The sequence below is a fragment of the Typha latifolia genome, chromosome 3 (genome assembly GCF_019914945.1).
Source record: "Typha latifolia isolate L0001 chromosome 3, TyphaL0001v2, whole genome shotgun sequence".
NCBI lineage: Eukaryota > Viridiplantae > Streptophyta > Magnoliopsida > Poales > Typhaceae > Typha > Typha latifolia.
The window spans coordinates 6135292-6147763 of record NC_133088.1 but is presented as its reverse complement, the minus strand read 5'-3'; the positions used below and the strand labels follow the sequence as shown (position 1 = coordinate 6147763).

At 35.5% G+C, this 12472-nt stretch overlaps 1 protein-coding gene across 1 annotated transcript; it reads left to right on the top strand.

Annotated features, from left to right (window-relative positions):
* Positions 1–8601: 8601 nt before the first annotated feature.
* Positions 8602–11080, top strand: LOC140783294 (large ribosomal subunit protein uL2). Its single transcript, XM_073130128.1, has 2 exons — positions 8602–9138; positions 10540–11080. The coding sequence occupies exons 1-2, from the start codon at positions 8699–8701 to the stop codon at positions 10883–10885; spliced, it is 786 nt and encodes a 261-aa protein (XP_072986229.1). The 5' UTR covers positions 8602–8698; the 3' UTR covers positions 10886–11080.
* Positions 11081–12472: the final 1392 nt, after the last annotated feature.

The following is a 12472-nucleotide window of genomic DNA, read 5'->3' as shown; positions in this document are numbered from 1 at the left end:
ATATAAAAGGAAACATGCCTCTTCTCCTTATGTTATAACTAATATTTTATAATAATAATAGAATTATAATATTTGAATCGTATCTATATTATAGACCTAGTTATGTAATCAAAAATAAAGAAAAGTGATTCTAAACCTAATAAACTTTTATATTTTAACTGAATTAATTCTAATTAGATAAATGACTAACATCATACTACTTAAATATTTCAGATCTGCAACCCCCTTATTTGAGACCCCGTGGACCTTGCTAGCGATGAGTATTACTCGGTTACCTTACGGACGTGAGAGATGCGTGGGTTGTGTCTTTTGATCAGACGGTGAGTAGTCTTATCCCTTAGACGCATTTATCAAATTATGTTATATTATATATTATGTAGGTGCATGTTTTGGCCTCCAGTATGATTATATGACTTTATGTAGAGATGATTTCAGTCAAGCATATTTTATCATGCATTTAATTATGCTGATCTGGAATATGAGTACATTGGTGATATATATAGAGATGATTAGAGATGATTCTATTGTTATGATTGTTTACCGAGTTGATCTGTAGTATGAGTATGCATGTAATAGATTAGCATGAGTATGTATGTGTTGACGATACAGTTGGAGACTACATTGCATCATTTTCTCTTGATTCCTATTCCACCTAAATTCCTGTTATGCATTGACTTATTATCGTACTGGATATATGCATTTGATCTGTCATTTAGAAGAAAAACAGGAAATGTGATTGATATGATAATTGATAGAAAGCGTGAGGATACCCGAGTGGGCACGAGGGTTAGGACACGCTTGGTGGATGATTGATCGCTCGACATAGTCGCAATCCTGTTGGCCTTACGTCTGAGGTCGTTAGTTTGTATGCGCAGCAGACATTCGGACACATGCCGTTCGCCAGGGCATATGTGGTGAGTTATCCTCACGAGATTTCTATCAGCTAGAAGGGTGCCCGGTCTAGATGGATATTGATACCCTTAGCGGATGGCAAGGTATGATTATTTTTGAGATACTCCTTGCGGATGGCAGAGTATGTTCTAAGCCTTCGGGCATGATGTTGAGACCGGGTACTAGGTGTTGACTGTGCACAGTGGTCTAGTATTATGATATTATACCGAGATGTCGGTGATAATTGTGATGTTGAGAAATGCATATGATTTCATTATTATTTGGTTACCTAATTATCGAGTGATCAATATGCATTATATATGGTTGCATTTGATATCATAGCATGGTCATGGTCGGCATGCATCATGTGTCATATTTTAGAGAGAGTTATGATGATGGTATAACATGAAGATTTATTTATACATTATCGATGATTATATATTCTACCAGTTATGACATGACATGTTATTTATTTTTCAGTTATGTATTATGGAGAAACATTCATATACTCATTCATGACATGATGCTCTTTCTGATTCATATTATCCAGTACATGATTTACTCTCTATTTGATATCACTGATTCAGGATAAGGTCTATTCACTGAGCCTTTTGCTCATGACTCTCTTTATTTTTCTTTTCTAACCCCCTCAGATATGTCGTATGTGATAGCGACTTGAGATATCTTGAGAAGATATTTTAGAGCGATTATGAGGTAAGCTATATATGCGAGACGGTATAGATAATAATTTATATAAGAATTGAGTTGTACCAGTATTTGATATTTGTACTCTGTTGTATTAGACGATGAATTGTATAATACAGGTCGAATCATAGTGTACTCTTATATTAGTCGTTTTAGTTGCATCTTGATGGTTTATTGTGGTCTGTGTGGGTCCTGCCAGATTATGTAGTGGTTTAATGTATATTATTATGGACTGGGATATTCATATGTTAAGAGGTTTATTTGGTTAATAATATGATTTAATTAGTGATGAGTTATGTGATTATGGATATGCTAGCAGGTAGTATTTGATGATGTCATGATTGTATGTGTACAGGAGAGTATATGTACGTGATGGGTCCCGCCCGTCCTGTCGCGTGCGCCGCGCGTGCCGTGTGGGCGCGTGGGTGTGCATGTGTCCGTGCCGAACGGGGGTGTTACATAGAGGCTATTGATAGTGGGAACGCCACCTTGCCAAAGCTGCCAACTAAGGTGAGGAGCCGCCTGGCGACTTCAACCACTAGGGTGTCGAAAGAAGCCACTAAGGGCAACCATGTGAAAAGAGAGAGCTTTTCCACTACTACGATCTGACCACATGGGTTAAGTTGAGTCAAGTCGAGTCGAGTCAAGTTAGTTACTTAGCTTTATTTTATTATTTTGAATTTCAAACAAATTTGATAATCCGCATGTGGATCCGATTCGCAAATAATTTTTACTCCTATAAATAGGAGTGGACATGTGTTGATAATTATCATAAAAGAATTCGAGTTTAGTTAAGTTATTATTTTCATTCTTATCTTTTACCTTAGTCGTTAGATCGTATTATCTTTTTAGGAGTAGATCATAGCCGTAGAAGTATCCTAATCTTCTAAACCCTAGCCACCTTCATCCACCAGCAGCTACCCTATCTTATGGACGTCCACTACCACCCTTGGCCGTCCGCCACCATCTCGCGACTGTCACAACATTGGTTATTTATCATTCTGCCATATTTGACCTTGCTCCACTATTTTAAGCATAATTTTCCATCCAGATCTCTAATTGACTTCATTCCAAAGGTATTAGATTCGAAACTTCTGAGATTACTACCTCTCAAAATCTTAGAATCATCATACAGACAGATCGCTCTAAATCTAGTTCGTAACATTGGTATCAGAGCTGATGTTCCTCAGATAATAGTGAACACGTGATCCAAAGCTAACCCAGGGGAGATCGCGGCCATGGAGGACCAAGAACTCATTTCCATTCTTTGTAGAGGTTTCTTTAGCACCACCAGCAACTATCGACGATGAGTTGCCAATGTGGGCAAAAGTATTTTTAAAGAACTTTTCGTCGAGTCAAAAGGAGATCCAAACCACCCTCAAGGACTCAATCCAAACTATCCTCAAGGACTCATTTCAGGCCTTGATAGAAGTTCTCCTAGCCCACTACGACCACCCAGCACCACTTGTGCCATCGACCACACTGGAATAGCCCACCCATGAACCGACCATGGGAGAAACCATGCACACCACGATGGTCGAACATGAGTGCATCGAACTAGTGGTAGACAGAAGCACCCTAGAGTTTGGAGCGGACACACCCCTTGAGTGCGCATCTCAAGGCCCAACCCCACCACATGATGACATGCCACTAGCTGAAAACCCACCTCATTTGATGGCTAGGGCTTGCTCTGATTTGACAATGCCGAAGGCTATGGCAAGACCAACTATAGCAAGTTTGGTTTGAATGACCCATGGCTAGGATTTGGCCCGAGCCACCCACAACTAAGGTAGACTATAGCTCAAACCAATGGGCTCTAGAGAAGAAACCACCATGAGGCCCCCTTCCACGTAGTAGATAGGACGCACAAGAGATCGGGGACATAAAGTTTGAGAGTGAATGAAAGTTTGAAAACCACTATGGACACCTTGAAGACAAGGTGTCGGAAGCGTGGTGGATTGTTACGATCCGACCACATAAGTTAAGTTGAGTCAAGTTAGTTACTTAGCTTTATTTTATTATTTTTAATTTCAAATAAATCAGATAATTCATATGTGGATCCGATCTACTAGGAATTTTTACTCCTATAAATAGGAGTAGATATATGTTGATAATTATCATAAAAAAAATCTGAGTTTAGCCAAGTTATTATTTTCATCCTTATCTTTTATTATATCCGTTAGAAAATCATTTGTAAGTAGAAGTTGTATATAGAAAATTTACTAAATATCTACCTCAAGTTCAGTGGGATCTAACCTTTAACATTTTTATATGATGAGTTGTCCTTCATTCTTTAAAATTTGAAAAGAAGATCCATGTTGAATATGTAGATTATCCTAATATTATTTCTTGTTAATAAATTAAAATTATTGTCTTTGATAAAAAGAATCTAAAAATTAAATATAGAAGTTTGTGTTATAATATAAAAATAGCTAAATTTATTAGAGCATCTCCAATGCTTGCTCCATATTTGGAGCCCAAAGGCTCCAAATATGGAGCCAAAAATGGAGCAAGAGCCCGGTGCACTCCAATGCACCGGGCTCCATATATATTATAAAATAATATAATATATATTATTATATTAGTTATTTTAAATTGCTTAATAGATCATCTTAGCGTTATTATTTTTTATTAAAAAATATATGGTTAGAAAACTCTCATCGAGATCTTTAAAATAAGATTAATATTCAATAGTTTTAGAAGTAATTTTAAATTACTAATTTTTTAATTAAACGCATTGAAATTACATTACACGAAATAAACATCAAAATAAACATTACATGTCATTAACTAAAAATATCAAAATTACATTACCTAAAATAAGCAGAAATTAATCAAACATAATAAAAGCAATAAATGTTTGATATTCTGGTCATTGAAGAGCTTGAAGCCAATGATGATGAACAATTTCAATGATTCCTTGCGCGACATAGGAAGATCCAAGATAGAGAGGCTCATTTTGAGCTTCGAAATGCACTAATTAAACACTTATGGAAGAGGCACCGGAATGAAGGAATATAAATTTTAATGTAATTTTTATTTGATGTATTTTATTTTTAATGTATTTCATGTTTGATGTATTTCATATCTAATGTATTTTAATTTTTAATATTTACATTGGGGATAATTTTGAGTAATTATATTTTAGGATACATAATTTATTAGACTCATTTTTATAAATAATAAAAAAAATTAAATTTAAATTAACTCAAAAATAATTTAATATTATACTCATTTTTATAAATAATAAAAAAATTAAAATTAAAATTAACTCAAAAGTAATTTAATATTAGACTCATTTTAAAGGTCTCAATGAGACCTTTCCAATGGTATTTTTTTTGTTAAAAACCGATTAGTAAAACTAATTATATGCTTAGCTTAACTAACTAAATTATTTAACAAAGAATATAAATGAAATTAAAATTATTGAATATAACACTTATTGGGCAATTTTAGTATTTTCAAAACGTTGATGTGACAAATGGAGCCTGGCTCCATTTTCATGATGGGGCTCCAAATTTGGAGCCCCACTATTCATGGCTCCAAATTTGGAGCCCCATATAGAGCCCGGTTGGAGCTCCACCGGGCTCCAAATTTAGAGATTTGGAGCCCGGTTGGAGATGCTCTTATACAAGTTCTTTCTTTTTATTAGAGTTTATGATTCAATTGGATACAAAGATCTACACTATAAAATAACATTAATTAAGAAAAAAATTGGTAAAATAGCTTATATAAATCAGGCAAATTATCACCAAAATAAACCTCCTCTAATTACAAAGTTCATTTAAACTTACTGTATCGCATGCATGTGATGTTATACTTGTCAACCCTAGGAGCCATTTGAGAGAAAAATATTATATATTTTTTAAAACTTTTATAGAATGCAGAGAATGTAATCATTCTATTTTCAACGTTAATCATCTTAAACCTAATAGGCTACTTGGTTCCATGTATTTCAAGATATAGCATCCTTAGTGTTAATTGAGAAATCATTTGTAAGTAGAAGTTGTATATCTTCCCTTTTTTCTTTCCACTAAAAGTTGAGAGAATGCATGACATGCACTTAATTAAAGTTGATGTCAAAATGACATTTCGAAGGATTCATTAAAAAAACTAGTTTTTTATTAAATTATATCTTATATATGTAGATGCAAGTTTTTTAAGATACATGAAAATATAATAATAAACGGGACTGTTTATAATATGTCTTATTTTCCTTTGCTCTAAATGAAAGTAATAATTATCTCATTACTAACATAATATGACAAATGTTAGTTATGAGCAATAAACTTTCTTCTTCTCTTGACTCTCCTACACATTCTCCCAACTATAAGTATTCTGATTCTGTATTTCTTTCCCCTTTGGATCAATTAATGCCAAGGTATTAATAAAGGAAGCTATAGGTGCCATAGAGATCCTTATTAAGGAGCTAACAAAAGTTGAGCGCCCCTTGTCATTATCCTTGGCCTATGTCTCTCTTACTAGCTCTGCCCCTTGTAGTGCCATTGCTAACTTCAAGTCCATTTTGCAAAGGATTCTCAATGCCGCCTCCTCTATAGTGGTCATGGACTAAAGAATAAAGAAAAAAAAATTAGAACTAAGTAAAAGTTCAGCCTTATCGGTAAGTTTTTAGGCCGGTCATCCCCACCGACATACCTACCGACATACCTAAGCAAGAAGACGATGATGGATTGAAATTGACAAGTATCTTATAGGTAATAGATATGACATCAAGTTTTTTTTTTTTTTTTAATTCAAGTTCTCCTTTGAGGCTTATATAGTTGATGGTCTTGTTGGAGGTCCTCAATATGACATCTAACATTGGGAGACTATTAAAAATCAATGGTTACACCCTAGCAACCATTAACAAAGTTTGTGCAGAGATTCACCTTAACAAACCTCTAAAGCAATTTACAATGGTTTGTTCGAGTGAGTAGGGTCCCTCAAGTCATGGCCTACAAGAAAATTTTCATTGTTTGCTACAAATGTGTCAGATAGGTCCCGGCTCATGATGTACCCTAAGATCATAGTGGTAGCGGCATGCTGCTCATGTAGTGAAAAAAAGGCTCTACTACAAGTTGGGGTTTTAGGTTCTAACTTGGGGCAAGTTGTATTGTATTCGACGATGGTCTTAAGATCGATGTTAGAACTGTAGTATTTCGATCCATAAAACTATGTCCAAAAGAAGGGGCATTAGGTGTCGCCCTTATGGTGGTGTTATCTCTAATATTGTCGAAGAAGATCACTGGTTGGCCGTCTTTGTACAATCGCTAATGAATGCATGTAAGGTTATTATTGAAATTACCAATGTTACTCCTTTCATGTTCTTAATAGGTAAATTCATACGAGTGGGTAACAATAAACAAGTATACATTAATGTGCATTCTGCCCATCACGTCGCCTTAGAAGAGATACTCAACGTAGTTATTGTTGATTATCTTTCCTTCCAAGTTGCTTCCTCTGCTAGGAATATAAATAAAATAGTAACATTTGATGGCATGACTACACTCCATATTAGAGAAAGCTCTTATCTCAGGAATGCACTCTAAGCCGACAGCCTAATTTGATGGATGTTGACGGGCTCAAGGACCTTAACACTCCCTATGTCCCTTCGTCCAACAATTCACCTTTTGAGTCAACTACTATTGCCTCCTCTGAACTCTACTATGTCCCAATTTTCATACCCCCTTACTCTTACTTGCCCTCTGTAATTAATATAACATCTCCTTAGTCAATTACTTCCCCTAATCTACTCAGGGAGGGCAGATGGTGGGGTTTGCTCATTTACCCTCCCCCTCCCACATCTCTCTATTCTCCCTCCTCACCTCGTAATCCTGATGTAGGGCCAGAACATGATGAAATGGTGGCACTTGCCACAAAAGTCCTTAAGTTAGCCCGAGAATGAACATATAATGCAATAGTTGAGATCTCAAATGAACCTATCAACTTAGAGCTAAAGTCTTTCCCTACCCATAACTATTTCTGTTAACAAAAGCTTCAAAACCTCTATTCCTTAGTGAAGATGGTTGGAACGTTTTGAAAGATGGTTATAAACCTCCTTGGTCTATTGACTCCTTTATAGATGACATGCATAAAAATGTAACTATAAATTTTAACAACTACAAAACTACTCACATATACTAGTAAGCTAATTAAGCTGTCGATTAGCTTGTAGATAAAGGGTAAGAGCTTAGACTTCGGGTGTATTAAGGATAGGAGGTACTACATTGACCATGTGCAAATTTTGGTGTGTGATATTAGTTTTTGTAACTATTAGGTTAATATATAAAGTCTCCTAATCTATTTTTTAGAGAAAAATATAAGATAGACAAAAATATGTTAGATTTATGGTGGGAATAAAACACCAATAGTTTAGGCCTAGCTATGGCAATCTTAGGTTTCTTAGTTTAGGAAAATTTGCATATAACACCATACTTTTTAACAAAATTATGGTTTACACCCCTACGTTTTTATTATTGTAAGTCGAGCACTATGATTTAATAAATTTATATAGAAAACACAATAGGTTGAATTAAACTAATACCGTAAGAATATTCCATTAAATAAAAATATATTATTATTAAAATAATTAAAATATTATTATTTCTTAAATAACTAAAATACCCTTAGTATAACTTGCTTAAGTGTATTTTCATAATTTTTAGAATATACTTAACCTAACCTAAAGATTTAATGAAGTTTAACTAATAGATTTAACAATATGGTATTTTCTACACATATATGCTAAATTATAGAACGATTTATAAATAGTGAAAATATAAGGTATATACTATAATATTATTAAAAGATATGGTGTTATATATGCAAATTTCTCCTTGGTCTAATTTCCCTAAACCATATAGAAATCACACGAATCCAAGTTGACTCGACCACGAACCAGCATAACTTCGTTTTAGTCGACCGATTCATCGATCTGATCAGACGATTCAGATTAAACAACCATCAGCATATACCCTACTTCCCTCACTTATTCCCACTATAAAAACCCACCCATAACCAGCAAACCCTAGCCCTTATCTTCACCTCCGCCTCCTTCGTGTTCCTCCTCTCCGTTCCCTCTCCCCTCGCCCCAACCGCCGCCATGGGACGGGTGATCCGAGCCCAGCGTAAGGGAGCTGGCTCCGTGTTCCGCTCCCACACCCACCACCGCAAGGGGCCCGCCCGCTTCCGCAGTCTCGACTTCGGCGAGCGCAACGGCTACATCAAGGGTGTCGTCACCGAAATCATTCACGACCCTGGTCGTGGGGCACCCCTCGCACGTGTCACCTTCCGCCATCCCTTCCGCTACAAGCACCAGAAAGAGCTCTTCGTCGCCGCCGAGGGGATTTACACCGGGCAGTTTTTGTACTGCGGCCGCAAGGCCAACCTCATGGTGGGCAATGTTCTTCCCTTGAGATCGATCCCGGAGGGAGCCGTCGTCTGCAACGTCGAACACCACGTGGGTGATCGCGGCGTGTTTGCGAGGGCGTCTGGGGATTACGCGATCGTTATTAGCCACAACCCGGACAACGGCACCAGCAGGTCGTAGATCCGAACTATCTAATTTTGTCTGATTTAAAGTTGCTTCATTATTGGATCATTTGATTTCTTGCTTCTTATTTTATTGGGTTTTGAGTGGATCTAGGTATTGGTTTGATGGTTGCTATGGTTTGTTATGTGGGTAGTGAATGCCTATGGATTTGGTCTCAGGTTGTACGTAGTTATTGTTATTATCTTTCCTTCCATAAATGATTTAGTGAGAGGGATCGGTTTAAATGAATGGAACAATAAGTGGCAACTTAATCATAAGCTTTGCAGTATCCAGTCGAAGGGGCATTTGCAAACTCTAGTATTGATGAATTAGTAATGTGTGCTAAACACAATGGTTGGTCTAAAAGTACAATTTTGATTTAGGATAATAATAATACTGAGTTTAGTACTATTGCTAAGAGTGAAGTGTTTTATATTTTGGTGCTGACCAAATTGGAATTTCTAAATTATGAAATTTTACTTTCAAAATTATCAAATTTTATGGCCAAGCTCTGATATAAGAACAAGATTGGTGGGACTATTCCTCCTTATAGGAGACAAAAGTAAACAAAATCGAAAAATGATATAAAATTTACTTTCTAATTATCAAATCTCCAAAATAGAGGAAGAAAACCATATGGAAGCTCTCTGTTTTTACATAGTATGTTCCCTCCTATAAACCAAGGATTCTTAGATAGGCAGTTAAGTGAGACAGGCTGATTATTTACACAAATAAGAGCAATGAGTGATAAAAAGAAGACAAGAAGGTGAAGATTCACTATAACAAGGACAAGAACCCCTAAAAGGTTGACAATTTCCACCTGAAAATATGACTAGGATATGTAAATCAATCAAACAATTCTTTTTTTCCTTTATTTATTACCGTAACATCCTTGTTTCCTTTTTTATTTTCTCTTATAGATAACAATAGAGCTTGTAAATTTGTTCTCATATATTAGGCTCTGTCATGAATTTTATCTCATCAGGCAGCTCTTTTGGTGCATCACTATTTTGATACCATTATGTGCTTTAAATTTTGCCACATGATCTCTCTGATCATCTAATTGGTTAACTACTATTTTATCTCTTAGATGCATGATCTTAATATAAATTTGTTGGATCACTTATTCAAGAGTAGTTTGCAAGATTTGCTTTGTTCCAATCTTGCCTTTAGAGGGTTGTGTTGTGAGTTATATATGAGATATCCAGCAAATTTCATTCAGTTTGCTCAACAGTATTATGTAGTAGTTTTAATATAAGGACTCTTTTGCAAATTTCATTCAGTTTGCTCAACAGTTAGCAAATTTCATTCAGTTCTACCACTTCTTTTACTTGTAGGAGTTTAAAATCTTTCTTGGATATGTGGACAATCTCATCTTGTGCTTATTGTACTTCTTGCTGATCTGTTTCCAGGATTAAGCTTCCATCTGGTGCTAAGAAGATTGTTCCAAGTGGCTGTCGTGCAATGGTTGGCCAGGTTGCTGGTGGTGGTAGAACTGAGAAACCTCTTCTGAAGGCTGGCAATGCTTACCACAAGTACCGTGTGAAGAGAAACTGTTGGCCAAAGGTTCGGGGTGTTGCTATGAACCCTGTGGAACATCCCCACGGAGGAGGAAATCATCAACACATTGGGCATGCTTCCACTGTTCGTCGCGATGCACCTCCTGGCCAGAAGGTTGGTCTCATTGCTGCGAGGAGGACCGGTCGTCTCAGGGGACAGGCTGCTGCTACTGCTGCCAAAGCAGAGAAGGCAACTTAGACTACTCTCTAGATGTTTCCTTCGTTTTATTTTGGTATTGTTGAGGAGCTCCTTGGTAGGTTAAAGACTTCTTCAACCTTGGAAGAGATTTTATTTGTAATCTTAAGGAGATTATGGAGATTTTGTTTCTCTTGTTGCTCTTGTTTGGATTCTTGCAAAAACTTTCATTTGATATTAAACTGCTTTATTACAATATATTAGTAATGTCTACTTCTATAGTGGTTGCCCTGATACCTAGGTTGAGTTGCCTGACTATCTGATACATTTGGTATTATAGTTTTTGAAAGGGATTTCTATCTGCTTTTGTCTTCTAATTTTAGTTTTCTTGCTCTATTCGCCACTATTTGATTCTTCTTTGTTTTAACATATATTATCAAGTGGTAACTTAATTGGACTGTTGGTTTGTTCGGGGGTGGTAATCTGTTGCTTGTATTGTTAATCTTCAATTAAGATGGATGAAAGGTGAGATTATGAAGGTCTCGTTAGAAATCTAACAGGGTTTTGAGATGTCTTGGATTGTTATATTTCTCATAGGAGAGAACTTTCACAGAGATCTTGGTGTAGTAATTTACTAGAAACATGATGGAAGTTTACGAAGCCTCGAATAATGTAGAGTGCTGTAGCTTTGGATTGGTAGTACCTGAAAGGTTAAATAGATGTACTGATTTAAGGGGAGATTAGCCTGGGCTCTTGTCAGACTGCTATTGATAATGAAGTGCTTAACTACATCATTCCAAATAAATATTTAGTAATGTCTGATTCTAAAAACGTCGGACATTACATAGATATATCAAAATTATGAAGTGCACGGATACAGCTAGAAGAATAAGCCATCGCTGGTGAAAATTATGAACTGTTCTAATTCGATGGATTTTTGTTCAAATATAACTAGAAGAATAAGCCAAAGAGATAAAATAGTGAAGGGGAAGGCCAATACCTAAAACATCTTTCTAAATTTTTATTTGTGTCTTTTGTGTTTCTTAATCTTTTGTGTGTCTATATATACATATATATTAGTCCATCCAAAACTAATAATATTTTTTAAGATGGTAAAACTTTTAACTATTCTTTTTTATATTATCTCTTTTACGAAGATTTATAATGTCTAAAATAGTGTGAAAATTTTTTAGATGAAATAAGTATTAAATTATCGTCGCATTCTTGTGAAGGAATCCAATTGTCCAAACTATTCTTCGTTTTAGAGAGGTAATCTTAAAATGTTTCCCTACTATAGAAATTGGTCTTATGAGAATACCAAACAACGACGCTTGAACTTATCTTGGCTAGACAGTTGTTATTACTATAACCTCTCTGTCGCTCTGATCGTTCTTAAAAAAAATCATAATTATTAAGATATCATTAGAAGTCTTCCTAATTCTACCGAGAATGGTCTCTACTCATTGAAATCTCTTTATGATGTGCTTATATATATATATATATATATATATATATATATATATATATATATATCTTTTTTAGTTCTTGGACCAATGGTGAGAGGCCTTCTCTCTATGTTCTTATTCAATATATATCTTCCAGTTCATCCTAGTCGAGAATATTGGGAAGATTAGATAATAATTCACATCA